Here is a 27,426-nt window from a genome sequence, read left to right on the forward strand (position 1 = left end):
AGCTCAACGCCCTAGCCACGCAGCTACCGCTGTGGTGGTTCAAAGATCCACCTTGTTCTCTAGACGGAATACTTTCCTCGAAAATAACGGAATTTAGACAATCTTTTGGCACTAACTTTTGATACTTCAATGTCATTTCTTTGGTACACTTCCTATGAATTCAATTTGCATCCTCTAATTTTCGCTGGTGTTTCAGATGCATAACTTATGTAAGTTGTTAGCGTCAAGTATCTCGTCTCCTCACGGGCGTACCATATCAAAAATGCAACACTCTATTTTGCTGACCCCCCCCCCATTTTGCAATACTTTCTCAATAAGGGTCTGATTGTTAGTGATTGTGGTTACATATTTCGACCTTCAAAGTAGCTGTAAAAGTATCGCAACGTGAGTATGACTTCAAGGTATGAATATATTGAAGGCAAAGTGAATGGGGAGCTCGTGTTGTGAACGCTGCTCAAGAAACGGGCCGTTCGCGCGATAGCGAACGTGCCCAAGCGCGCATATTACAGTTCGAGAGCTGGAGGCGAGACAAAAGGAGTCGAGACGATAGTGCTTCCACTTGATAGCCGTGCAGACTGGGGAAGCGGGATACGGGGCTCGTTGCACGCCACGCGAACCGCAAACAGCGACTTTCACATCTTTCAAAGTGAGTTCGCCCGCGGGTCTCGCCCATCGCAATCGCGACCCTGTGCTGGGCCCTGCCGCCTCTGTGAGCCAGCCGCAGCCACCGGACCAGACGTCGGCAGACCGGTGACGCACGTGCCGGAAAACAAGATTATCCTTATCGATCGAAAACAAGAAAGCAAAGCGATCTCCTCGCCCTCCGCCCGATTGTCTCAATGGGCGCAACTCTGGCGACTGACGAGCGCAGCGCCGATGTCTGTTATATCGTAGCGTGCCCCGACGGGCTGCCAGAACCACCCGAGGGAGTCGTCGAGTGCGTTGCGTTCTGCGTGCGGTTGCAGTGCTGTTCGATGTGACTGAATTCCAAGTTCCTACTGTTACTCTCCTGCGCTCGCTGTGCTCCGTAAGGCGCTGTCGTATTCGTCGCTACGTTTAGGTGAATCCTTCGAAGTGAATTCAAGGGTCCTAGTCCATCCAGGCCTTTAGACATCTCAGTCAGCGCTTGCAACGATACTGCGCCGTCAGACTTCCCGGATCCCCATAGTATTTTGCATAGCGAAGCGGACACGTTCCTAGACAGCGGATGTATCCCTTTGGCCGTGTGATCAAGTTCTCGCAGAGAGATTCGATATCGAAGAGCTTTGAGTCAACTGTAGCACAGTGAAGCAAAAGTAACCGAACTGCGGCCTTGCGTTAAGTTTGTCGGACGGTGAAATCTCATGCCGATTCATTTCTCAACAGTGACCTCGATCCCTTGAATAGTTATCGTTTCTTTATCGAACCCGTCGGTGCTTCCTCAGGTAGGAACGAACCACAGTGCGGACATCCATCCTACCCGGACGAAATATCATGCGAACATAGTTAAAGTGAGTTTTTCTTATTGTACCCATAGGCGCCGATAGCAGCGCTTTCGGCGAGCAAGCGAGACTCGTAGCAGCGGAAGTGCAAGGCATAAAGGCAGTTGCTTCGCACGAAGCGAAGCACCTCGGTTCAAGACGGTTCGTTCGCTCTCGAAACCGACGTCATTAGGAACCGCCATTACGGGGGACCAGAGTGAAGACGATTACAACGACGCCGACACAGGACAAGAGCCGCAGAGGGCCCCTCGCGACACTGGCGAGAACAGGGAGAGAAGTCGCAAGCGAGAAACTGGGGGGTAATCGCGACTAGAAGGACTCGACATTTGAGTCTCACTGAATCTCACAACTACTGACGGCTTGCGAATCAGGCCTTGTCGAGAGTTGACTCGCCTAGAAGCTCTGGACCTCCGGAAGGAACGCTCCAGGGACGAGGATTCTGACGTGCAGTCGGTGGTTAGCGTTGCCCAGCGAAGGCCCGCGACTGTACGCAGCTGCTGAAGGCGCTGCTAGCCGGGTCACCCTCAGGCCCCATCTTCAGGGAACTCCGAGTAACAGCAAAGGCATATCTAGCTCTGCATCTATAGTTTTCACTTGACGTTATCTTCCTTCAAGTAATTTCGAGCATCGCCTCCGTCACAGCTGACATTGTTATCGCATATCTTTGTCCAATTTGGTAAGAAATATTCTACATTCGATCGTCATCTTGGCCGCGGAGAATCGTCCTCGTTGTATCGTTTGAGGCTGTAACCACTCAGTTCACCTATAGGACAGAACACTGATCGAGCTTTCTTCGGGCGGTCAGTTGCAAAGTGCGAGCCCTGCTTCTGTTAGAACTAACCAGAAACGCAGGGGCCAAGGCTATTTTTAAATTTGTAGCCCCATTCAATACCAGACCTTGAAAGCGAGCGTTAAGAAAGGACGTCAAGTGGGTGCGGAATATTGTGCAAAGAAAGGCCACTGACTGCCGTCGAACATGGAGAAAAGGCCCATCCTCCCTCGAAGCGGCAACTCAATTCGTAAGTATTGCATAACATTATCTTGGTATAGAAAACTGTACGTATGCGTGACCATAAAAATAAAAAGAAATTCCTGTAGTGGAAATTTAAAAAATCATTTTAAGTCTATTAGAATTTATTTGCTCAAATATGCGAAAAGGTGTCCATTTTTTAAAGTCACAGTTAAAACGAGTTCGCTATCTTTCCGTTTATACACCAACTTTTCTTTTTCTTCATTTCTGTTTTATTTTAAAAAGCTAATTCTTTATGTAATTCAATTTAACAAAAAAAAGTATGATGAGACCACGGCCAGATAAGTCACCTAAGGGCCGACTATAACATTATTAACTCCAGCGACTAATAAATGCAGCAAACTTTTCGGATTCAGTTCGAGTTCAGGTTCAGATTCTGGAGGAAAAAGGAATAATGACTCGAACCAGTCCAAACTGGTTCATACACATTCATAGCGGTTTAGAATTAAGTCGAATGAAAAGTTTACAAAAGAACGTCTTTCAGCCTCACCCGTTTTTCAGCCTCCCTTGGTCCGCATATTGGAGCGAAAGACAGTTTATTTTTACTCTCCCGTGACGTGGGCCGATTTATCTCTAGTGCCTTTAATATTACGCAAGAAATTGGATACACTGTGAACGAACGCGCCAGGCGTAATGTGGCTTGTTTTCGAAGGCCACAGAGTCCAACGCCTTGAAAACACATTTAATTTCGCTTAGTTGCACATGTAACCTGCCTTACACCTGCGTACACTTGATCCGGCCGGTAAGGTTGAGGAACCGTTCAGGGACTAGTAGATTAAGTTTCGGCAACGACACAGGCCCGTGTGACAGGTGTTGCCCTTACAAAGGATGCTTTGTTCTGTATACTTGCCTCCAACAGAGTTCTTACGGCGCACCGATGCAAGTTTCATTATTTCAAAGGTGTTTAGACAGTGTCATGCGTTTCTGGCACAAGGGTTTGAATTAACGCATGTATCAGGTTACGGTCTTTTGTGCCATTTTGTAATTTGCTGCACAGTTCGTGGACATGAATTAATTTATAGCTACGCGGCACTGGCGTTCAAGAAGCACCTTTCGAGCTGGTGTTTCTCCTAATTGTCTCGTTTCGCATAGTTACGTCAACCTGCGCCGATGACCCGGGGAGGTATTCTGTAGGAGTCTACCTAGTGCACTGTCAATTTCGGCCGCTGCTGATTGGCTGGGGCGGCTAGTCTCCTCCTCGCTCGTGCAGCTGCATCCAATCAGCAGCGGCCGAAACGGACAGTCCACTAGGTTGACTCCTACAGTATATCGCCCCCCAGATCTAGCTCGAATTGCCTGTGCCTAGCAGAGCCAACTTACATCGCCCTGAAAATTCCTTGGATTGCTAAATAAAGATATCTTGTTTTTATGCAAGGTGTCCCAACTATAATGCACGAAGGCTTAGAAATATGCAAATGCTACGTAGCTGAACAGAACCAAGGTAATGCTGTTTGCCGTCGCTCGGGGATACTCAGATTATTTTTTGCACTCCGCCTAACTACATAATTAGCCTTAATTAAATAATGCACTTCTCAAATTTTATAATTGGACGAAAAGTGTCAATGAGAAAAATGCAGAGCAGCATGAAAAGGTCCCGTTACAGCTTTCTGCTGCTCAATACGTGCTGCACAAATGTGTTTTTCCGAGCGTCAAAGAATCCCGCGAATGCACTCGAAGTGCCTCGAGCGTCCAGTCGCGCGGCAACTACGCGTGTATTCGCGGGCTTCTTTCACGCACGGAAAAAACATTTATGTAGCACATACTGAGCAATAGAAAGCTGCATTGGCAGTTTTTCATGTTGCCCTACAATTTCTTAATTTACGTTTTTAATCTAATTATACTATTTCAAAAGTTGATTACCTATGAAATCAAGTTATGTAATTAGCCGGAGTGCTAAAGACAATCTGAGTATCTATATGGTCTCGACCGGGTGAGGTGGGTGTTCACCGCATGAATCAGGAAATGACGACGAAGCCGGGCATCGTGACGATGAAGAAAAAGTAGAAAAGAATGCATTCACTTCACTGGTACATGGTCGTCACCCTCACCCGAGTCTCGAGCGGCTCGGATTAACAGGGGGGCCAGGACGGCCTTAAATAACCCCTTGCGGTCTGGTGGTCGTCGCTGTCTTCTTGGGGAGCCCGTGGAAGTATTAGCGCATTTGTCAGGCTCTGTCGTCGACGGCCTCCCACCCTTCGGTTTGCCTTCTCTTCGTCCATCCCTTTGTGTCAGCTCGGGCAATGAAAGGGGTGACGTTGTTTCGGACAAGAGGACAATTATGTTGACGTGGGGACTCTCGCTTGAACGCTCCTCACACTGACAGGTTAAAGTCCAGGCCTACCGAACAGCCCTTTCTGGGACGTTGCAAATCATCCTGTCATGAGAACGTACGCCTGAGTGTCTCTCACACCCGACAAGTCGATCATACAGTATCTCAAAGCGACGGCAAACAACATTACCTTAGTTCCGTCCAGCTACGTGGCATTTCCGTATTTTTAGATCTTGGTGCATGATAGTTGGGACACCCTGTATGTGGTCTGTGCATGAAGACCATGTACATGTACATGGTCTGTAAACTGTGACATGAAGCCTATCGGGCTTCAAGGAGAACCAAAAAAAAAACGTCAGGTGTTTCATTAGTATATATTGTTCGTGAGTAGTTGGTCTACAACTGCAGTTCGGCCTACCATGTGCAGCAGCAAAACAGAGCCGCAAGTTGAAGAGAATTATCCCATCCCCTTTGTTGAGGAATACAAGCGACAACTCGTAAAGCGGCCCCATTGTTCATCCCTTAAAGGGCAGCTTTGGTTGCACAAGGATTAACGACGTAATGAGAACCGAGTGGAAATTATTTGAAATTACTTGAGCCTTGCCTGTAGCGTGGGAACCATTTCCCGTCAACGGGAGGCTTCGAGCCCTTGTCAAACGTTTCTCTTTTGACTTGCTCTCGCAGAGGGTCGACCCGACCATATGAACCGTTTTTCGAACTGATCCGGAAGGGTCCCTCGAGTATGTTGCGGTTGAGGTTTGATTCCAAGGTGTCAGAAAAGTTAAGGCTTGGTTAAGTTCCCGTTCAGCGATCACAGAGACATGGTTATGTTCAGAGATTCAAGATAACGAGATATCTCCCTGATACAATATAGTACGTCGTGATCGACAGTCTCAAGGAGGTGGCGTTACAATAATATTGAAAGAAAATATTGAGTTCAAAACAATAAGCGGTATCACAAGACAGGAAAGTGTTTGGTGTCAAATGAATATTGGAACGTCATGAGTCCTTCTCGGTACAGTTTACCGGCAGCCAAACTAACCTCTTTCATTCTTAGAGTTGATACAGAGTTACTTAGAAGCAAATAAAAAGCGCAACTGCCGGCTGCTCCAAACCGGCGACTTCAATTTACCTGCAAATTAACTGGGACACATTCGCAATAGAGTCGCGGGAACACGCACACTGCGATATGCTCCTTGATATTTCATTCACCTATGACCTTTGACTAATTGTTCGTCAAAGTACGCAAAAGTCAGGCGAAAGGCCCTCTATCCTAGATCTGGTATTCCTTGACGGGCCCTTTGACCAGTTTCAAGTGTTGTTTGAGGAGGGTATCTAAGACCATGAAGCTGTCTTCATTCAGATAGCACATAACGAAACAATGTCAAAACGTAAACAGGCGGTTACATATGTTCCCAATTTTTTCGAAGCTGATGACAAAAATATCATTGACTACTTGTCGTTTGCCCTGGACACTTCTGATTCTCAAGGTGATATCAATACCATGTGGGAATCGTTCAAGCACATTATTTTCCATTGTATTAGCAAATTCGTGATAGTTCGTAAAAGAAGCAAAACTAAATGGAACGCTTAGACTAACAGGGAAAACATCCAACTAAAACGTAGAATACGCTGCCAGAGACTTAAAGTAACAAAGGACCCCCCAAAAATAACTGAGTTGTCTGCGCAACTGCGTTCTATGATTACTGAAGCCAAAGGTAGATATTACAAAGAAACATTGACAGATTTCATGAGGTCGTCTCCAGATAAATCTTGGCGTCACGTGTCTAAAAAGGACAACGAGTCACATAGCATTGTAGTTGGCAACACTGTAGTTACTGATCCAGCAGTGATTACTTCTTCTTACAACGAATTCTTTCAGTCGGTGCTTTCTGTTCCGTCAGAATCCAGTATTGAATCCATATTCTCTCCATTGCTTGGCTCGGAAGAGATACCAGTCGTTGAAGTCTCGTATGAGGGAATTGTAGTTCTTCTACTAAGCATTGACGTCAAAAAATTGGGAGGCCCCAATGTCATACCGAACGTATTTCTGTGCGGGTATGCGGAATGGGTTGCGCATTACTTAAAATTTTTGTTTGACGTGTCACTGATGATTGACTTACGGCAAAGGTTATACTTGCGCACAAATGTGCAGATAGACAGATAATTGGAAATTATCCTCCAATATCGCTGATCTGCATTTGCTGCAAGCTCCTAGAACATGTTGTATCCAAGTCAATTTACACGTATATTGAAAATGCGAACTCATTCTTTCTCAACCAGCACGGATTCCGACAGCGCCTTTCCACAACAACACAGCTTTTTGAAACAATCCATGACTTTGCCAGCACATTAAACTATAAGAAACAGATAGATGCCACCTGTCTTAATCTGTCGAAAGCATTCGACAGAGTGCTACATGCAGAATTGATTGTGAAACTGACTGATATAGGAATTAACGTGAAAATAGTAAAATGGATAACCGCGTAACTCTGGGGTAGAACCCAATACGTAGAAGTGGAACACATTAAATAAAACCGTTGAACGGGACATCTGGTGCCCCGGAGGGGTCTGTGTTAGGTCCTGTACTATGTTTAGCATATATTAATGACATTTCTTCTGCAATTGACGAAGGTATCAGGGTGCGACTTTTCGCCGATGATTGCTTATTATACAAATAAATTATTAGCACGGAAGCTCAGCAATTATTCAGTGACGCTCTTACGGCTATAGAAAAATGGTGTGACAAATGGAAAATGAAAATAAATGAGATTAAAACTGTTGTATTGCGCATAACGAATAAAATAAATCATATTTTCGATTTTAATTACACAGTGACTTCTTCGGTGCTTTCCATGGTTCACGTTCTGAAATACTTAGGCGTATATATATCCGCGAATTTGAGCTGGTCGAACCATGGTATAAAAATATGTCAAACTGCGGAAAAGAAGCTTTGGTTCTTGCGACGGAAATTGCAGTTAGCCTCACTGTCAGTAAAACTAACAGCTTGTTTAACGTACGTTGGGCCCCCGCTAGAATATGCCAGCATAATCTGGCACCCTTATCAGTCAGCGTTAATTGAGAGACTGAAAAAAGTTCAACGTCGAGCAGCAAAGTTTATTCTATCACGTTACTCTCTCACAGATTCTGTCTCCGAAATGCTCGGTTTGCTGAACTTGCCTACGCTCGCTGAACGCAGGTGCATATCTAGGTTAAAGTTCTTTTTTTCTTCGCACTAAAAACACATTCGACATCAATGGTGAATAGTACTTGATAGCACGACCAGGTAGAACGCTACGGAAAAGCAAATATAATACTCTTCAAGTCCCTAAGACGCACATTAACGCTTACGCATTTTCCTTCTTCCCAAGAACCATTAAAGAATGGAATGGATTACCGGTGTTAACGCGAGAAAGTACCAGTGCAGAACAATTTGAGAAAAACTTAAAGCTACATTGAAAGATGTAAGCACGTATACGTGCTCATCGCTTTATTTATATTTTTTTTGGCGGGGGGGTGGGGTGGGGGGCGTAAGGTGTATGAGCTCGTTTGTTAACACTGCACTTATAGTCTTGTATTATTGATAGGTATATGTGCAGAATATTTCGCTTATGTATCTTTTTTGTTCCCTTATGTTCGCCTATTCATGTACTGCCCTATTCATGTACTGCACTATTGGCCGCAATACTGCTATTGAGCTGTTTTTGTACTATATTTATTGTTGGAATATTCATCTATTGGTACTTATTGTTGAAGTGCTGCTTTTGACCAGTGGCGTAGCTAGGTCGTCTGGCACCCGGAGCCCATAGATCTACTGTCAACCCCCCCCCCCACCCCCGCCGCCCCGGGTGTAGTCGAGGAAGGCGAGGATATCGACAATTTCCGGGTGTCTTCAGAAGTATATGACACCCCCTCCCCCCCCCCCCGTTGCTACGCCACTGCTTTTGACCCACCCTGTAACGGGCGGCAGGCCTACAATATGAGTAATTAAAAAAAATAGCACTGCACCTGCGGTTCCCGGTTCCGTTCTGGTTGTGTTCGACAATCTGCAATGCAGGTCCAGCCAAACCGAAATCGAAAAGGTAAAAAAAAGAAAAAAACAGCGGATGAATGAGCGTCACTTCACTCAGGCATATTGTGCTATAAAATATGCATAGTCAGAGCCCACTGTGTGAGAGGCACGCGGAAGTCTAGTGACAGCATGCGATACGAGAACACTCTCTATCTCTACACTGGCATGAAAAACAAAACCCTAAGAAGAATAAAACAACAAATGAAATAAATTCATTGCAGATGTATACCAATCTCACCAGCTGGTGCACCAAAGACAGCGAAGCCATATCAGCGAGCTCGAACACCACTTCGTCGGGAGTAGTAGAGGGTCTGTTTGCTGGCTGTTGTCAGCGATCAGTAATCACGGACACCTTGGTTATAGGCCGCTTTGGGGCTCTTACACGGAATGCGTTGTTGGCGGCTCTTTATTCCCGTAGCAGTGCAAATTCTTAGCTCACCCCGAAAGCGGAACTGGTTAAATAGGACGTGAGGAAAATATTATCATGAATTACAGGCTAGAAAAAAAAAAAACCACCGCAAAGAAGACCTCTTGTGTTTTAGATGTACGTAAAGCAACCCTTACTCTGCTGTCATTCGTAATTACCGCTCAAAGTAAGATCGGGATTCCGACGCAGGTTGCATTCTCGACTGATGTCAGCCTTCGCCACACAAAAACGGCAGCTTCGCTGTAAACCACTGCTCACAGCGGGTATGCACCCGCTCCCTGTGAACGCCGCCCATTATTAAGGCGAAATAATTATGTCGCATGAGGCAGAAAATCCGGCGTGATCAAGCGGTGGCACAAAAAAATCATGAGCCATTTCACTCTGTGAAGGTAGATGACCAGCGAAGCTGTTTAGCAGACGGCACAGGGGTGACATAGAATTTTTAACAAAGGTGCGAACATACTTGTTGTCCTGATCGGTGGTTATCGTGACGATAGGTATGCACTCACATTGTCGCATCACCTCTTTTATTGAACGGCTCCGTCACGTAAGACAATGAATGGCTCACAGTCATCTTAAGCAATGGTTCATACCACCGTAACTAAGAAAAAATGTCTAACGCGCCTCCCCATTACAACAGAAGAGAAATGAAATTCTACCCTGGAATGATGAGCGGCAATGGAGCCACCTGTGGAAGACGACGACAGCGCTTGGTAGTTGACTATTATGGTGATAATAATGACGACGACGATATTTTCCTCTTGTCTCAATGGGTCATATCCCCTTAAGCCCTGAGCGACATGGAGCCTGCTGTGTAAGGGGACGACGACGACGAGCGCGTTCGTGCGGTTTCGCCGAGGGGCGCCAACGAGGTAGTTAGCAGGTTGTTCGCGGACGACAGATGTGCCCTAGCCATATAGAGCTTCGCTGTGTCATAGTCGACGGCGCAGAGAATGAAAACGCATCAAAAATGCTCGGATTGACGTCACAATTCTCAGGGAGGTTCGTGTAAGCAAACTAAATGAATGTCTTTGAAAAGAAAAATTGCTAAATTTCAGTCTCGGCCTCCGGATGCGAGACGAGCATGCTTCCACGACGGTTTCACGGATCTGGTTGTCTAAAAGTAGGCCTAGTGAGTATGCGTCATTGTACACGTCATGTCACGCAGCCATCTGGCTGAGTAAAAATTTGGACGACGCTTAAACTTCTCCTTTAAGAGTGGAACGCGATAGCATTCAGAGATCCATGACTGCTTCTCACGCTCTCCGGCAACTGGCGCGTATGTAACCGTAATGTTTACCGAGAAACGCTGGCCGCGAACGCTATGCGCGAAGGCGGGCTTTGCGGTAGAAACACGGCCTCCTGTGCGGGCCGCCATGGGGCGGAGGCAAGCGCCAGCTGTAGGTATTGCAAGGAACCGGGCGCGCCACTGCATGGCCCCCGAGTAGGGTGTAGTAACGCCAAGACACCCGCGCCCCGGCGTGCGCAAATGGTGGACGCCGCGATCGGTCTGGAAATTGTGGAAACGCTGGAAAGGGGGTTTCTTTGAGTTTTCGCGTAAGAGAATTACGTTTTCTTGTATAGTCAAATTACAATCCTAGAGCTAGCATATCTTTAGGTTGTCTTTATGTCGTAGTGTACTATTTTTCCACGTATTTTAGATTGAGAAATTCAATTAGTTCTGCAAATTCCTTGCGTCACGTGGATAGCCTGGGTATGGGTGGTTCGAAAATTTTATTCTTTTTGCCGAAGCGACGTCCGATGCCGGACGCGGGAAGCCCATGCGGTACGCCGGCGCCGGATCGAGTTCCTGCGCAAGAGCTCCTAACGCTCTCGCATGAAACCTGTGGCCTGAACTCGCCGGAAAATTTTTCTTGACTATATGAAGCGAAAGCTACGGGGGCGGAGCTTCTGCACATGAATGTATTCGTTCGCTATGTCCGTGCGAGCTCGGTACCGGTTTCGATTTCTCCCAGCTCGCACAACTTTCTTGCTTCAGTGCTGCCACAGACAAATAATTCGGCGTTTATTAATGAATGATTATGCACATACTATATGTACCGCTCTCTAGGAACGCAGCCTGCGTCGGGTTCTCGGAACGGCCCGAACAACTCGGCGTTGGTTAGGTGGCGTTGGTAGAGCCATCACAGCGGTCAACTCGGTCGCTCATGTGTACCTGCCCACGGTTGCGATTTACAGATGAGTTCGCATGGTTTGCTGTGTAGACGCATGCAAACACTTGTTTTGTGTGCTTCGACAGCCTCTTTTAAAGCGAAAGCTTTACTGGCAGCGAACTTGCGATTTCGCCGTGGCCGTTCTCCGAGGAGGCACATGACGTCACACCGCGTTCCTCGTCGTTGCGTTCGCCTCCTCTCGCGTCGCCAGCTGCGTCGCATGCCTGATGACATGTCGGAGGATTGAAAAGGAGAGCTCACGTGCGCCGCAACCACAGTTGGGGCGCACGTGAGCTCTGATAAACAGGAGGAGGCCTCGAATCGACATCGGAACGAGATGAAGAGGAAACGAATCGGCCAGGAAACAGACGAACAGCGCGCCGAACGACTGGCTAAACGCCGCAACATAGCTAGACAACCAGACTAACCTGGGTTTGCAGTCAAGATTAACCAAGGCTAACCATGCTATGCCTTAGCTTTAGCTACGTATATCCTGGCATAGCCGAGCTAAGCCACTGCCATTTTTTTTTTTTTTTGCTGGAGTTGGTCAGCAGTATCTCAGGGAACTTGATTGGCGGGACAGCAAGTGACGAACACTCACAAGAAGACGTGGGCGCCATTTTGGTTTTTGAGGAATGCATAAAACGTGCGACGACTTCGGGTGTGCGAAAACTCCAAATGGCAAGCTAAAATTACAATAAAATATGACTACATGACTGGTGAATGCCATGCATTGTTTCGAATTAGGTTCTGTAAAAAAAAAAACAGAAGAACTACGTATAATCTCCCCTGGGAGTTATCTGAATGATGCATAAGCATTTCGTAGTAACGCCGTTGTGTTGAGTGCTCACGCTCAACACTGCTGGTAATCCTAGCACTGCTCAGCGGCTGCGGTCGTCTTGGCGCCATTGCGGTGAATGCGACGGCGCTGCGGCGACACGAACCGCTGCGGAGGGCGGCGCAACGTGAACTGATGAAGCAAGCAAACTACCGCAACTGGCGGCGCCAGGTGCACTGATGAAGTTCAGATCCGGAGCCACGGCTGCTACACATTTCTGGCTTACTAAAGGTGTGCCTCGTTCTTGCATGATTGCACACGTTACGTGGTCTCAGAGACGCGCTTATGCCACTGCTCGTTTGTTCGTCGTTGTCTTCTTCCACAGCTGGCTGGCTCTATCTTGAAAACGATCGTTTTGCGCGGAGGAGAGATGGAAGGACGTGCGGACAGTTTTCTCGTTGGGTAATCATACAACATTTAAAATTGTTCTCTATTTCCCACGCAAGAAAACGGGGAAAAAACCGCGGGACTACTTCCAGCCGTGGTGGAAGAGGCGTGCTTTGGTTCGGTGGCCTCATTTTTATAGCCAAGAAAAAATTGTCCGCGAGTATAGTGCGTGCGTCGCCGGGCACGTGTTGGTGCCGCCAATGAAGAGGAAGGGACGTAATCAGCGTCTTGTGGGACCTCAGTAGCAATGTAGAAGATAGCAAATGGTATAACAACGTTAATCAGTAGCAATCGTGGCTAATTTATGTGAATTAAGTTGAATTAAGGTAAATTACAGTGAAGTGAAATAAAGTTACGAGTTAGATAAAGATTACTTAAGCTGGAGTAAACTGAAGTAAGGTGAAGTAAAGTCAGTGAAGGTGAAATAAGTTGGATTAAAGTGTATTAATGTGGATTACGGTGAATAAAAGTTCGTACAACTTAGAGCGAGGTGTATGAAGGTGGATTAAGGTGGCATCACAATCAGGTAAGGATACTTAAGTGACTGTAAATTTTTCTGCTGAGGTCAGGCGCACGCGCGATACGTGAATTCGAACGCAACCACTTTGGCGCTAATTCGGTCCCAGTGCGGACGCCGGAGAGCACCGGCCACGTGCGAGAACGTAGCGTCGTCGCAATTTGGAGAAAGGGCCGCGCATTCTTTTTGGCGCCGCTCGAATTCCTGGTTCCTCTTCCGCGCCTTTATTGGTGCACCTCAGGGCCGAGCACAGGCAAAGTGGGTCGTCCGCTCCGAGCGGTGCTAGGCCATTCCGGGAACCGATGACGTTGTTCCTGCCGGCGTCATGGGACGCTCAGCGACAGTCGTGGTCAGCCACTTGGTCACCCGGGACACGGCGACGGCCATTACCACGCACCCATTAACTCTACTCTGAAAGGAGAGAGAAGGTTATGAAGAGGAAGACAGAGCGACGGAAAAGAACAAAGGAGCACGATAGAGGGCGCGCCAAAAGAAGCGGCGTTGGCCCACGTAGTGTCGCTCTCAATGGTTCACCCGTAGCTCGAGGCAAAGCGGGTGGCGTCAGTTGTGTCAGCGCTTGTCGAACAGACGTTCGCTAGAGTCCTTGCGAAAGCCTCTTTGCGTTAGCATACGTCTTCAGAAGAACCATTTGGTGCGTGTCGCACTGCCTGCAATGCTGCAAACGGCAAATTGCACCTATACGCACAAGTGTTCACACGCTGCGACCCGCGAAGGTGAGCGATGAAGCCATTACAAGATTGGTGCAAGATTGGTGCACTCACAGTGCAGACCAGCGACGACGACCCCTCTCGTATTATTTTCGAACTGCGTTATGACAACGCATAAACCGAAAGCGATAACCGTCAGGGGAAAAGGGGACAATAGAAGGAATGAGAGATGTAAAGCTTTCTGGGTTAAAACACATAGACACAGAAAGAAAGAAAACCAGACACGGACCGAGCGTAGTTTCCACAGCAATAAACCAGGTAGCCTGCGCAAACAAAAAAGACTTCTGGTGCATGTAGCTGATACTTCTGCCTTCTTATTGGACTCGTTTCTCTCACACCATTTACTTGCGCATGCACTGCGGAAAAGCAAGAACGTTGCAAGGCGCGTCCTTAGCTTTCGGCGGCAACGCTTGAGGAATGTGACCGAAGGCATGCCGTAGGCGAGCAGCGGCCGCGTTTAGTGCCGGTGGCAGAGGGAAACACGCGGACTCGCACAAAGGATAGTTTAGAAAAGCCGCGCGCGGCGTATGCGACCGGCCACCTGGGTTCGCGGAATAGCCGTGGCCTGCGTTCGGGACCTGCCGGCCTTGAGGGTCGACGACCTGCTCTGGAAATTCTCACTAGCCTGCAAACTCGGCGTCTTGCTCGCGTGGAGCTCACGGTAGGTGGGGAGGTTTCTGGGAAGTGGCCGAGACAACAAAAAAAGGCAATGTAGTCGAAACGCAGTTCCAGTGAACATGCAGGAAACGAATTTTGCTCGTTCTAAATTGGGAGCCGCGAGTGGATATTCGGTAATGCGTCCTTGGTTTGCACTTAACTCTTCCTCTCGGGTAGACAGCTGGTCTGCGTAGCGTGCAAGTTAATCATTAATTCATTGGCTAGTCGAAATTGAGGGCCGTCAGCGGATTGGCTTGAATGCGATCATTGTTTTCCGCCTAACTCTTTCGCCAGGCTTTATCAGTGCAGCATGCGCATATATTAATAGTGGATGAACCAATTGCGCATTTCAGGATCGCTTAGATCCCCGAGGTCACGCTCGTCTTGCTTTTGTCTAAACGCCGGCTATAGATCGCTTTCGTGTCGACGAAGAATACAGCCTCAAACTCGACGCAATTTCACCGCCGCGCATTGTTCCTCATCGCGGTGTTATGTGCGGACCTTCGTGTCGAAGTGGCCGCTTTGAGTGGTATTTGTCATTGCAAGTTGCTGTTATTCTAACGTATTTCGTGTGTGATCACACAGTTTTCGGGCGGTTCAAGTTTAACGGGCAATTACTAGGCTGATACGCTGTGCGATTGCGTTGATATGCAGCATTTATTTCTCCTATTCTGGATAGCGTGCCCCTCAAGTACATAGCTGAAAATTTGGGTGGCATTACAGAATAAAAAAGTGTTTGGGAATGCCCCTTTCCAGCTATCTGCGCATTTCGTACGATATTACCTTCCTGCAGGACAGTTCATTGCGGAAATTTGTATGGCAGGGCGAACGAAACAGATGTCACCAGAGGCAACAATAAACAATATTTTTATTGCTTTTGGCAACACAGCCACCGCATGCAGACATGTGAACACACACCCACCCACAAAAGAAATTATGCAGCGTGGAGGAGACTGATGCTTCTCGTACAGCCTAGTGCCGCTGCAGGTGGCCACACATACCAGTACAGCGGGTGAGCTCAATAGATATCGCCCCTTTTTTTGAAAATGGCGGAGCCCTCTCGAGAAGGACTTCTACAGTGCAGTTAAGTGGCTCTCTTCGTTTCTCCGCTTGTAACAAGTACTGACCATGAAAAGTTTCTTTAGCTATGTCGCGCCTGCTCGTGACTATTACATGATTACCATGTGGGCATGTGTACCTCGGATGAGTGCTGTATGGATCCTTGCGGCTGTGCTGACAGCTCGAATCAGAGAGGAAAGTTCTCGTCCCCATCGCTACAGTAACGAAGTATAGTGGGAACACACTTCGAAATCCACACTGGGATTTGGTCCTAGTATGGTAACTCCCCCACTTGTCACGTCAATTGATACTGCCAAGCGGTCGTTGTCCATTAATTAACACCGGCGATACCAGCTCTATTAGTATTTGACTGGTCCTGGTTTCAGGCCTCTCCGTGAGGGTCACTCTTTCAACCACTTAGCGCGAACGGAGTGCGCGCAGAATCTTTTCTCGTTGCAGTAGAAAGCGCCTTGTGCTCACCCAGCGAAATCCTCGTTCCGCGCGACGTCACTGAGATGCGCGGGAACGTTCCCTTGGGTGCAATGTAGACGCCACGCTCGACCACGCGCGGTAAGCGAAACAACTTTCCGCCCTGGCACACGGTCTGGCGAGCCGTATATTCGGGCGATGTGCGTGCGGGCTTTCTTACGCCGTATGTAACACAAACTTCAAATTTAGTTTTGCTTAGAAAACAAGAACGTGCCTTTAAAGCGATCAGCTTTCTTTGGATACTTCATGCATATTCCGCGATGTTTGTATGTCTGCGTCCAAATTTTCTTGCGGCCAACTTGCGTCGTGGAAATGTCCATAATCTTAAAGGTAGACCACCGGGCTCTTGTGTTGAGAAAGCCACGTTCGAAACCAACAGTTGGACATACTTGAGTCTCAGATTACGTGCCATAGGGAATGCGCCGAATTTCAATAAACCTCTTTGACGCCAACCTGAGTCGGTGGGTATGTGTCACGGGGTATGTGCCGCTCTTTAACGACAAAAGAAAAATATTTTTCTTTCGTGCTCGGCAGAATGGAACCCCCATCATACATGTACTCGTACAATCTTGATCGAGTATATATTCCCACACGCTCCACGTGTGGACTTCGCCGCGGCCCCGCCAGATGTCGCAGCTTGTCCGGGGAGGTGCGCAAGAGAGGAACCTACATTCACGCCTCATACACGATGCGTTTCACTAGTCAAAGCGGTGTATCGCCGCATTGTTTCAACAATATTCACGTTAACGTCAAATTTAAGCATCAGATGAGTTCTGCCGAAGTTTTATATTTTTGGTACTCGAAATTCAAATCCTGGTAGGCCAAGAAATAAAAGTTCCCAATGTAAATTTCTGTTTTATGCATAATAAGTAATTTAGCTTATCTTTACTCTTTCAATCGTAGAAAATTTTGCCTTGTAGAAGCAGTGTCCTACTCTCCAGACAATATAAGTCGTTCAAAGCATAAAGTAGACGCAGCTAAATACTCTGTTTCGGAGGCGAGGAGTGAAGGTCACAACATCCCCCCCCCCTCGCCCCGCTGGTACGACCCTCGAAAAAACCGGCTCGCCTCGGTGACAGCCGCACACTCGCTGACAGTGATCATTTTGTGACATCGCAGCTATGCAGTGGCCAGGTGCGCACATGATGAGCCTTAGTGCGAGTACGAAGCTCGACGGCACAACTTCGTCGCCAGCGAATTGAGTTGTTGACGTATGCAGGCTTGCTCATTTGTCAGAGCCCCGTTTTCAATGCCACAAAGTACGCATTTTCTGTTGATAACGCGTGGGGGCAAGAACGACCATAATACACGGAAATCTCGCTCATGGGCATTCTTTTTATTTTGCGCTATTCTTCTGCTTACAATGAAAGCAAAAGGTGGTTACCGCTGCCTTGCGGCGCGTGATAGTCAGCTTCAACTTTTCTTACAGCTCACACAGCGCTAACAATAGATTGTACGTGGTTTCTATCCCGGACGTCCTGGCAGTTTGGGATACTTGTTTAAAACCAGTAGGAACAACTTCGCCTGTTAAAAAAACACTAAAGAGGAACACTGAATCAGCTTACGCTCGCAATGTATTCTCACAAAAGTCTAATTTACTTAATTATCTGCTAATAGGTTGGATATTAGAGGAGGAAATAAGTCTCAAAGTTCTGCCGGAACCCAATCGTCGGTATGCCAGGTTATCATCATCATCATCATCATTTACTGGCCTTTAAAGACCCCTGGAAGGGGCATTACTTAAGGGGGGGGGGGGGGGCGGAACATCGAACACAACAACGTAGGTCACTGTCAAGCATTGACACAATCAGTGATCATCAGGATTTATACAGAAGAAGAAAAAAAGTACAAGAAACCTTTAAATAAGCATACACATGTATAAAAACAGCAACAGTAAACTAAACAGAGGCAAAACAGCAGCAGGCGAGAATTCTCCACATCATGTTTTCAAATAAGATGTCAGCAACTGCCGGAGCTTATATAGATCGCGTTCCATTAAAATATGGTCTGGTAATGAATTCCATTCTTCAATTGTAAGAGGCAGGAATGACTTGTTAAATGCGTTAGAGGAGCCGTGCAGATGTAGAATGCTCATGGAGTTGAAGAGACGGTGTGTTGTTCGGAGAGGTGGAAGCAGAAGAGAGTCCCGAATTTTTTTCTATCTGGGGCGTTATGGCTCAATAAAAGCTCCAAAATCTTGAAATGGCGAGTCCTTGGCTCTTTTGAATTGTCTACTATGTAAATAATCTGTCTACTATGTAATCTACTATGTAATTAATCCGTCTACTATGTAATTAACACCGTCAAAACTCATGAAGTCACGTCGTAGCAATGATTGAACTTACAAACGGCGCATCGCCAACTGCAGCTTGCTTTTACGCATTTTCCATGTATTTCCTTTGCTTATCACACCATTTCTCACAGTAAAAGTGGCATATTCTATTTTGTAGTGCACAAGGCTTAGTTACTGGTTTAGGTAAACTCCATTTACGGTCCTTTCAAAAGCACTCCTTTCTGGACCACAGTTGTGAGCGTGTGGACGACAGCATTTAATGAGTAAAATGGAGGGAGATCTGTGTATCCTGTCGTACCGCGCACTGCTTCTAGTAGAGCTGCTCGTTTATTTATTCCTTTCCGTTAGCTATTGCTTTCTAAGTTCCTGCGCATGAAATAAATTCAAAGGGCTCGAATTAGAACTTGCAGTTAAAAACTACAAATTAACGCCGAAATTTAGTACAAAACTGGTCCGAACTTGCACAATTGTCGCATGCCGAAAAGGATCCCGAATGTATACGTCATATACACCGTCGATGTCATTACAAAAAGCGTGAGAAAGTGCGCTAAACTACCTGCTGGAGTGTTTTTTCCGTATTGAAACATCGGTTAGAAGTCGACAATGTGTTCTTATGTTACCCCTGTCTTCGTCCTTGCTAGTTGTTAGTTACCTGTTAGTATGTGGTTACCTATTAGTAGGTGGTAGGTAGTTGAATACCTGGAGCCTGCGACAAAGCCGCGTTAAGCGCGCCGTTACATATCTTATTTCCTGGACTCTTCGCACAGAAGGAGACAAATACTTTCTTTTTCTGCTTCCAAATGCGTTGGTGGAGCACGGAACCCTAAGTTCAAAGCCCTTATGTTACCCGTCGTTGGTAAGGGGAAAACAAAGGGGAACCATCCGTTCGGCTAGTGGCTTCATACGAAGGCTCGTCAGCATGTTGCTCTCATGTAATTCGTCAGGTTTACCAGCAAAAGCCGAGAGTGAAGAGGCTCTAGAGCCAGTTGCGTAGCTAGATCGTCTGGCATCCGGGGCCCTTAGCTCTTCTGTCACCTCCCAACACTCCCCCCCCCCCCCGGGTGTAGTCGAGGAGGGCGAGGATATCGACCATTTTCGGGTGTCTTCAGACGTATATGTCACCCCCCGCCTACTGGCCCCGTGCACCCTCCCCCCCTCCCCCCTACGCCACTGTCTAGAGCTCAAAAGAAATGCTTCAGCGGATGTTCTGAGACTATGACTTCACATGTGTACTTGCAATCGGTCGTGTTCTCGCTCCACGTCTTCGATGTCGGTGTGCAGTGCCCTGCCGCTGGGTGCTCACGGCGTTCCTGTTCAGTGGCCTGCTGCTCGCCTACGCGTTGCGCTTCTCCCTGAGCGTCGCGCTGGTCGCCATGGTCAACCAGACGGCGAACGCGCACGACGTGGGCCCGGTGTTCGCCGTCCAGCCCACCCCCGCCGTCGTCACTATCGCAGCGCAGGAACCTGTCAGGGCACACACTAACGACACCACCGCCGCCACTGACGTCACCATCGTCGCCGCCACAGCAGCGCCACAGTACGGTCGAGTCACTGGCTTCGGCCAGTGTCCCTCACCTATCCAGCACCAAGACGTCCACAAGGTGAGTACTCGCGTCAATGTGTCGCCAGTCTAGTCGTCGGAGGGGCGACGGTCAAACGAGTGTTCTTTTCGAATGATCTTCGAGAACATTCGAGTTATCTTGTGAGAGCGCTTTCAAAGCGCTCTAATGGCCGCCTAAACAGGTAACGAAGCTGTATCACGAAGGAAAACTTGCTTAGTAGCCATATTCCGGATTCGTTGACATTATAGGGGCGTGCTTATTGTCACAATAAAGCTTTGTTACGTGGTTAAACGAGCTTTCAAGCTTCGCAGGACCCAGAACTGAACACTCTAACTCCAGCACCGTTGAGCGCTTGAACTGGTCGTGTGTTAGAATTTACAGCAGCTAGGCCCGGTGTGCGTCGATGAAGACGGGCTGCCTGAGCCGCTCGCATAGCGATACCACCTTCGCAGGTTGCTGTCTTTCGAAACTAATCACACGATAGGAACAACGGAGCTACCGGAACCTCTCCGAAGCGACCATCTCTGAAGAAAGCCAGCCGCTTGGCCGGGGAACGCTTTAGCCCAATGTGTATTCCTACAAAAATCAATGGCAGCCTTTGGCGCTGCAATCATTCATCCACGCTGTGAATGTTAGGTATGGTAAATAACCATCACAGCCATGAACTGCGCAGAACCCGATTTTTTTTACCAATAGCGGAAGGCTAATGGCATAAATTGCCTAGAATCGGAAATAATTATTTTTGTTTTTTTTTGGCCTAATCTGCGTGATCAGTGGTATACACGTCCTGTCGAGGTTTTCCATGATCGAGGTGGTAAGACACACAGGAAAGCGGGGGCTGGGCCGAAAAAAAAAAGAGAATATTTGTCCAATCGTGGAGCACTTCTGGCAAGAATGGAATAGAAACAGATTGTAATAGCTTAACGTTATACTGCTCTTCGTGTTGACGTGTAACCAATGCACAGCACAGATGTGTTCTTCCATTTCGTCCGCACGCATCTAAACGCGGCTTCCTTGGCCGGAATTTCATCCCGCTATTGAGCTCATTCCCTACACGTGCTTCGACACATTTATTGCTGCTATACCACTGGTTAACTGCACTACATTTCCATGACTGCTGCGAATGAATAATCCCTTGCAGGCATGTAGCCAGGATTTCTGTTTTTTTGGAGGGGGGGGGGGGTTACTAGTATAAATGTGAATAATGCCCACCACTCGCTATAAAAAGGCGTAAACCCGCAAAACAAAAATGAAATAAGGTGTATTTCACAGGTATGCCTGTGAGATACACCTCTCCTTTACTCGGCAAACAAGGAACCACATCAAATGGACTCGCGCAGGAAAGAAACGCAAGAAGAACACTGCCAAGAAGTAAACAAGCGAAAGTGTAAAATGAAGATGTCTAGTAGCCTTCTTTGAATTAGCTGTGGAGGAATTATTGAGAAATATATATTTGTGGAACAGTCAGAGGTCTCTTTTTTTTATCCCTCGTTTACTAATCTACCAAGTTAAGTGCCAAAACCGGCTCTTATTGTTATTTTAAAAGTTGCGTAACGATGCGTGGCCGCCAGTCCCGTACAACCGCGTAGAGCGCAGGACGCTACGGTTTTAGACGCACTGCGCCCACCGCGGAAGGTTAGGAAAACATCCACATAGGCACAGCAGAGAAGTGGCTGCGTCAGGCGGCTCCGACTGATAATTGTAGAAGCGTCATTCAAATCACACGGAACTATTCTCCACTTCCAGCGCCGTTTTCTCTACTTCCTTTTTAAATAAAAAGATGTTCGTCCATAAATATTTTCGCAAACAACGACTAAATTTCTTAATTTTCGCTTTTCATTCTTGTTTGGCTGTGGCCTCTGCTCTCTCCCTTAGTAGACCACTTAATTTCTCAACTCCTTGAGACTCCTGTTTCCCGTTTACAATTTTGTACGAGAAGTGCCGTACATTCAGGAAAAAAACAGACAAGGTAACGGGCGAAATTCATATTGCTTATGGGTTTAACGGTTACTGCAGAATTTTATGAAAGACGCTATTTCGCGCGATGTTATTTTCCACTTTATCCAACCCATATCACGTGTATATGGTTCCGAGGATCTGTCAGCGTCGCGGACCAACCGTCTCTATAATATAGAGGAAATAATGAAGCGAAAGGAAAAGTTAAAAGGAACTGGCGTTTTCTCCTGCGGCGAATAGTTCCACGAGCACACAGACTAGCTCACTGCGAATCGAATCTCTTCGCTGGTCCCTGGATCAGTCTAAACAAAGGAGGTTGAACTAACGAAGCAATAGCGATGCGCGTGGCCGTTGAATACATTGTGACAACTGAACGCATCTCGAGTTAATCGCGCGGGGGCACCGAATCCATTAGAAAACTGGCCTCCGCGCCCCGGGAGATGCCGAAACTACCACCATGCAAAAGCAGTGAAGAAGGCAGCAAAATGTAGACCGCAGAATAGCTGTCAAGTCTCAAGATTGATTTGGCTGCGCTTAACGCAGAAACGATACCTACGCCACGTGTACAATGCTGATTTTAATGCAACAACTGCACGTTTTTTCTGCATATTATCACGGCTCATAGATTATACTTCTATTGTTTAAGTATTAGATCTAAATATGAATGAGATATAACATACCTAACCTAGGTAAACTGGCACAATTAGAAATAAATGAGCACTATTATGCTACCAGACATGGAGAATATTGGAACATTGTTGCACTCCGCTTGACCTCTGGCATGGAACGTCTTTGTTATTATTTGCCACCACTGTTAAACTATTATCAATCAACTAAGTTTGAATTATTTATTTGTTCCACGGCTAAACTTAGATCTATGTTTGCAGAAGAAAACAGATTTACTTATCCTGGCATTTAATTATTTATTTATTTATTTATTTGTTTCAATGTTTTCGAATCATTGTGTTTTACTTTTGTTCTGCACTGATCAAGTGTTTACATTTGTCTATTGGCTGTTTTTCTTTGCTGATGCCCAAACGGCGCTCATTACGTGGGGCTGCGGACTCGTCAAGCCGCCTACTGGTAGCTTTTTTTTCGTTGGCCTCCATCTGTAATGCACATGGTGGAAATAAAGATGTGATTTGATTTGATTTAGGAATGTCTGTGGGGAGTGGTGGCGTGGGTGGAGAGGGGAGTATGCCGAATAACTTGAGGGGGGGGGGTAATCCCGGGCACATCTGAGACCCCCCCCGGGGGGGGTATGTGCCTGATCCTTTGCTTATACAAAGCGCGATAAACTATAACCGTCGACGGTACACTCCGTTCTGCGAAGATTATTTCGCGCTTACACGCGGAGGCGCTGAGCCGTGTTCACACGCGCGGGCAAATAGTTTGTTCAATTTCTTTCTTTTCTTGGGCGCGCGAATCGCAGTTCGTGAGTGTCCACGCAGTGCATTCATCCACGTACCACGCGCGTCTCCGAGGCTCTTCGGCCGTGGCCACTTCCTTATTCCCCAAACAAATGTGCTTTGGGCGCTCCAAAGCACGCGTGTATAGTTTTTTTTTCTCTCTGTGGGCTGTTCTGCATAGCCGCCGCTGTGTGCCAGCGCAGGCGAACGCACGCGCGGCCGTCGGAGTTGCGTGAGAACCGCCATAAAACGCGCGAACGCTTCGAAAGGCGGTGAGTCGGGAGAACGGCAGAAGGGGGAGTTTCCAGCGACCGGGCCGCTTGAATGCATGAGACGAAATTGCGCTCCGCCGCTTCGCACGCCATATGTCTTTTTTTTTGGGGGGGGGGGGAGGGGGATGCAAAGCAGTTTTCTTAGCCGAGGCCCGAGTTTTCCACCCGTGAAGACGAGCTGACCATGCGTCTACGGGGAAGAAAAATGAAGAAAGAAATGACTGGATCTACAAAGATCGCGAAAAATTGCTTCCTATTTTACCGTATCCTTGCGTTTTGAGAAAGAACCTCAACACTGGGAGGGGGGCGGGTGGGGGGGGGACGTGAAGAAAAGTACAATAAACACGCGAATGCACAGAAGTACCCTTTCAGGACCGAAAATTCCTCGTAATCCTTTGCTTGTCGCGATATATATATATATATATATATATATATATATATATATATATATATATATATATATATATATCTTCCTTCCAAAAATATGGGTTACCCAATGTCTTTTGCTGTGCAATTACTGTCATAAGCGGAACACTTGCCACATTGTACCAAGCATCTTTCCTGTCGCCAAATGCTATCAAAGATACTGCAGTAGTCCTGGTACAAGAAGTCTGTCCCTATCAGGAAAGCTTTCTGCCTGGTATCGCAAACAAACTGTGCTTATCTATAAAAGAAGCAACAGCGGGCACCGCGGACTTTATTACAAAGGCCCCGTCGTATACGCCTCGCTGACATACACCGCGTAGATGTTCAAGATGTACTACAACGTACCCTGTCTTTCCGTGTGTGAAAATATTTGAAAAATGTGTAAATCTCCGCTGCAGCTGATGCCACAGTGGACTTCTCCGGGATTAACGTTGACAACACAGGGCTCTTCCTACCCACGGCCTCTTCTCAGGATCGTTGTTTTCCTGTGTTGTTGTTGTTCTTCTTCCACTTGCAACCGGAAGCGGAACCCGAAACTCCTTTCTCGCTATTAAAGCACCACGTCCACTGGAACACAATAGCGAGCTTCTACGCGGTACATTAAAATACCAGGACAGCCGCGGTGCACAATGCTGTTCTAGAAGAATACGTCGCAAAACGAGTCAACGCCTCGCTGTCAGTGTGATCGCCTTGGTCGTTTCATTCGTTTATATTCTTTCGTTGCGGTTCTTTTTTCGGACGCTTTCCTTGCTGGTTTTTTTTTTTTTCATTTGCTTCCACTACGGTGTCGTTGAGCAGCTTTCCCATTTTCTTATCTGTTGGCTCGCCGAGCACGTTCGTGACGGTTCACTCGTTTGCTTGATACCTCGCGATCATCCCTCCCTTCTTTGCACACTCTCTCCTGCAGCCACTCGCTTCATTTTGCGTTTTCCGCTCTACACCTACTCCTATAACCGCTCCTAAATTGCCTCTCTTCTTTTTCATTGACGAACAGGTATTCTTTTCACCGTTCATCCCTTGTTTTGTTGTTTGTTTGCCCGTGTTGTCCGTGTGTCTATCTCGCCTGCTTGCTTGAAGGCATGTTCGCTAAATATAGAAACAGTGAACAGCATTGGCAATGCAGCCTGAAAGGACAAATGTGAGCGTGCCTCTGGGAACGGAACAGTGCTACGCTGTTTACCGCAGATAAACAAGAATGGACAATTTCGGAGTTCTTTTGAGTGCACGCTGCAGTTCATGAAACGGACCGATGGGAAGAGCCGACATAATGGAAAACAAAATTAATTGTCAGAAAACACGGCCCTTTTCTCCACTCACGAGCCAACACCATTGCCTCCGCTTTTTCTTTCATGTTTTTAGGGGAGATCCCTCCACTTCATCTGCTCGTATCTCTCAAGCGTGCAATGTACTATACCAACTCGCTTTCGAGCCGAGCTTATCGCTGCGTTCGCGCTCGCCGGCGAGCGGCTTTTGCACACCGTGCTGTAGCACAATGCGCATGTCATCTCTTTTCTCCGTGGAGGCTTCGTGTTATCGTCGATATGCTGCGCCGGTTGGTCCTATGGCACTCGTGAACGAGCGCGAGAGATCACTGAGGTAGATACTGCGGCTCTTTTTTTTTTCGGGGGGAAGGGGGTTGGGTGGGCCAACGTAGACCAAGGGCTTACCGTCTCGCGCTTCGTTCGTGGTAATAGCATAGCGACACGGAAAGAGTGCCAGCATAGAAGAAACTAAAGTAGGCAACAGCGTAACTGACAACTATGATAAACATAGACGCCGAGATCTCGCCAAGGTGTTTCGAAGCGGAGCCTTCCGACACACATGTTTGCAAACTGGCACAGATGAAAAACGAGAAGTGGTGAGAATATTATCAGTATAGTGGACAGGGTCAGCGACAACTGGCACGTAACCGGTCGTTCGTAAGTGCTGTGAAAAAACAACTATGAAAATGCTGTCAGCCCTTCCTTCCTCTATTTATTAATTTATTTATTTCATTCCATTTTTCTTTCTTTCGCGGACAGGTTTCGTGGTTATCAGCATCCTTCTATATTACGATGCACTACAGTCACTTTTATTATGGTATACAAAGAGCTAGTATTTGTAGAGCCACCTCGACGCAATTATCAAGCGGTAGAGCGCTCGAATGGTCAACGGCGACCCAGGAATGAAGTGCTGAGACAATGCGGCATCGTCCCTTTAGCCTTCACATGATGTCGTTTAGACTAACGCGAATAAATGTGAGCCAGCGAAGAGTTCGTTAGTGGTGTCGCCGTAAAATTCGGTCTATCAATAAAAAAAAAAATCGGAATTTCACCCGAACTCTGACGAATTTTACGCGATGACTAGGTATTAGACATGGGGCAAACAGGCTCTGTATATTTCTGGGTAGCTTAAATTACAGTAACCATTCGCAGCACGCGAGGTAGGTGTCGATGCGCAGCAGATACGGCGCTCTCGAATCCATGCCGGCCCAATCGCAACGCTGGCGCGACGAGGAGCGCGCGTGCTCGTTCGAAGGGTCGAGGAGAGCAACGACAGGAAGCAGCGTGACGTCATGCAGTTGCCCTTCGCAGGCGAACGTTCCGTGCTGCCGCTCGCTTTGCCACTTCACTCTACCACGGCTCCGAAGCTCGACACATCACATGACGTGCAACCCTTGTGGCGCGGGAAAAGCATGGAGGAAGGAAATAAACCAAGATGGTGAAAAGGAAACAATTGAATACGAGCTCGTGGCGTAGATTCTCTAAAAACACGAAACGCTTGAAAAGCGCCGCTATGCTCAAGGCCTGACTGTGGGAAACGGTAGGTGTTTTAGGAAGAGTTGCTCCTAAGAACAAACACGGGGAAAAAAACGAGGTAGACCGAAAATAGCGCAAAGTATGAACTGGGTTTTTTTTGGGTCGAATCTGCGTACATATATAGGCAGTGTTCACACGTGACTACAGAAGGAAGGGGAATGAGGAGGTGAGGGCAAATCAAGCCTGCCTCATGTAAACACAAGCTTCGCAGGAAATTGTGTTGAGCGCGATATAAGGCCACATAAGTATCACTTACACAGTCATCGCCCTTTTCTTTGATAGGAAAAGCTTCTAAAAGCTCGCGGGCTATATTATTATTTCTTTTGCCTAGAATCTTAATTTTGTTGAACAGTGGTCTACAATCTTCACATCCTTTCCATGCACCAACTCGCCCAACAAAAAGTTCTCCTAAACGAACAATCGGTGGTTGCGCTGAAATATGCTCGGTGGGTTAGCTGCACGGAGACCCCCTGCAGGTCTGCAGGTCTGCAGAACGAGCTCTGCAATCCGATACAACACTAGCGTTCACAGGCGCCTATTCAAGGAGCAATTGATGTTCACATCTAAAGGCTGTTTTACATG

General features: G+C 47.3%; 1 protein-coding gene across 1 annotated transcript in view; it reads left to right on the plus strand.

The window, feature by feature from the left end:
- Nucleotides 1-613: 613 nt before the first annotated feature.
- LOC142579975 (sialin-like) overlaps nt 614-27,426 on the plus strand; it is an 80,299-nt gene continuing 53,486 nt past the window's right edge. Inside the window, exons 1-2 of the mRNA XM_075690669.1 lie at nt 614-2,500; nt 19,703-20,022. Of these exons, the coding sequence (XP_075546784.1) occupies nt 2,458-2,500; nt 19,703-20,022 (363 nt within the window). The 5' untranslated portion in view covers nt 614-2,457. The remainder of the gene's footprint in view (nt 2,501-19,702; nt 20,023-27,426) is intronic.

The sequence above is a fragment of the Dermacentor variabilis genome, chromosome 4 (assembly GCF_050947875.1).
Source record: "Dermacentor variabilis isolate Ectoservices chromosome 4, ASM5094787v1, whole genome shotgun sequence".
Lineage (NCBI taxonomy): Eukaryota > Metazoa > Arthropoda > Arachnida > Ixodida > Ixodidae > Dermacentor > Dermacentor variabilis.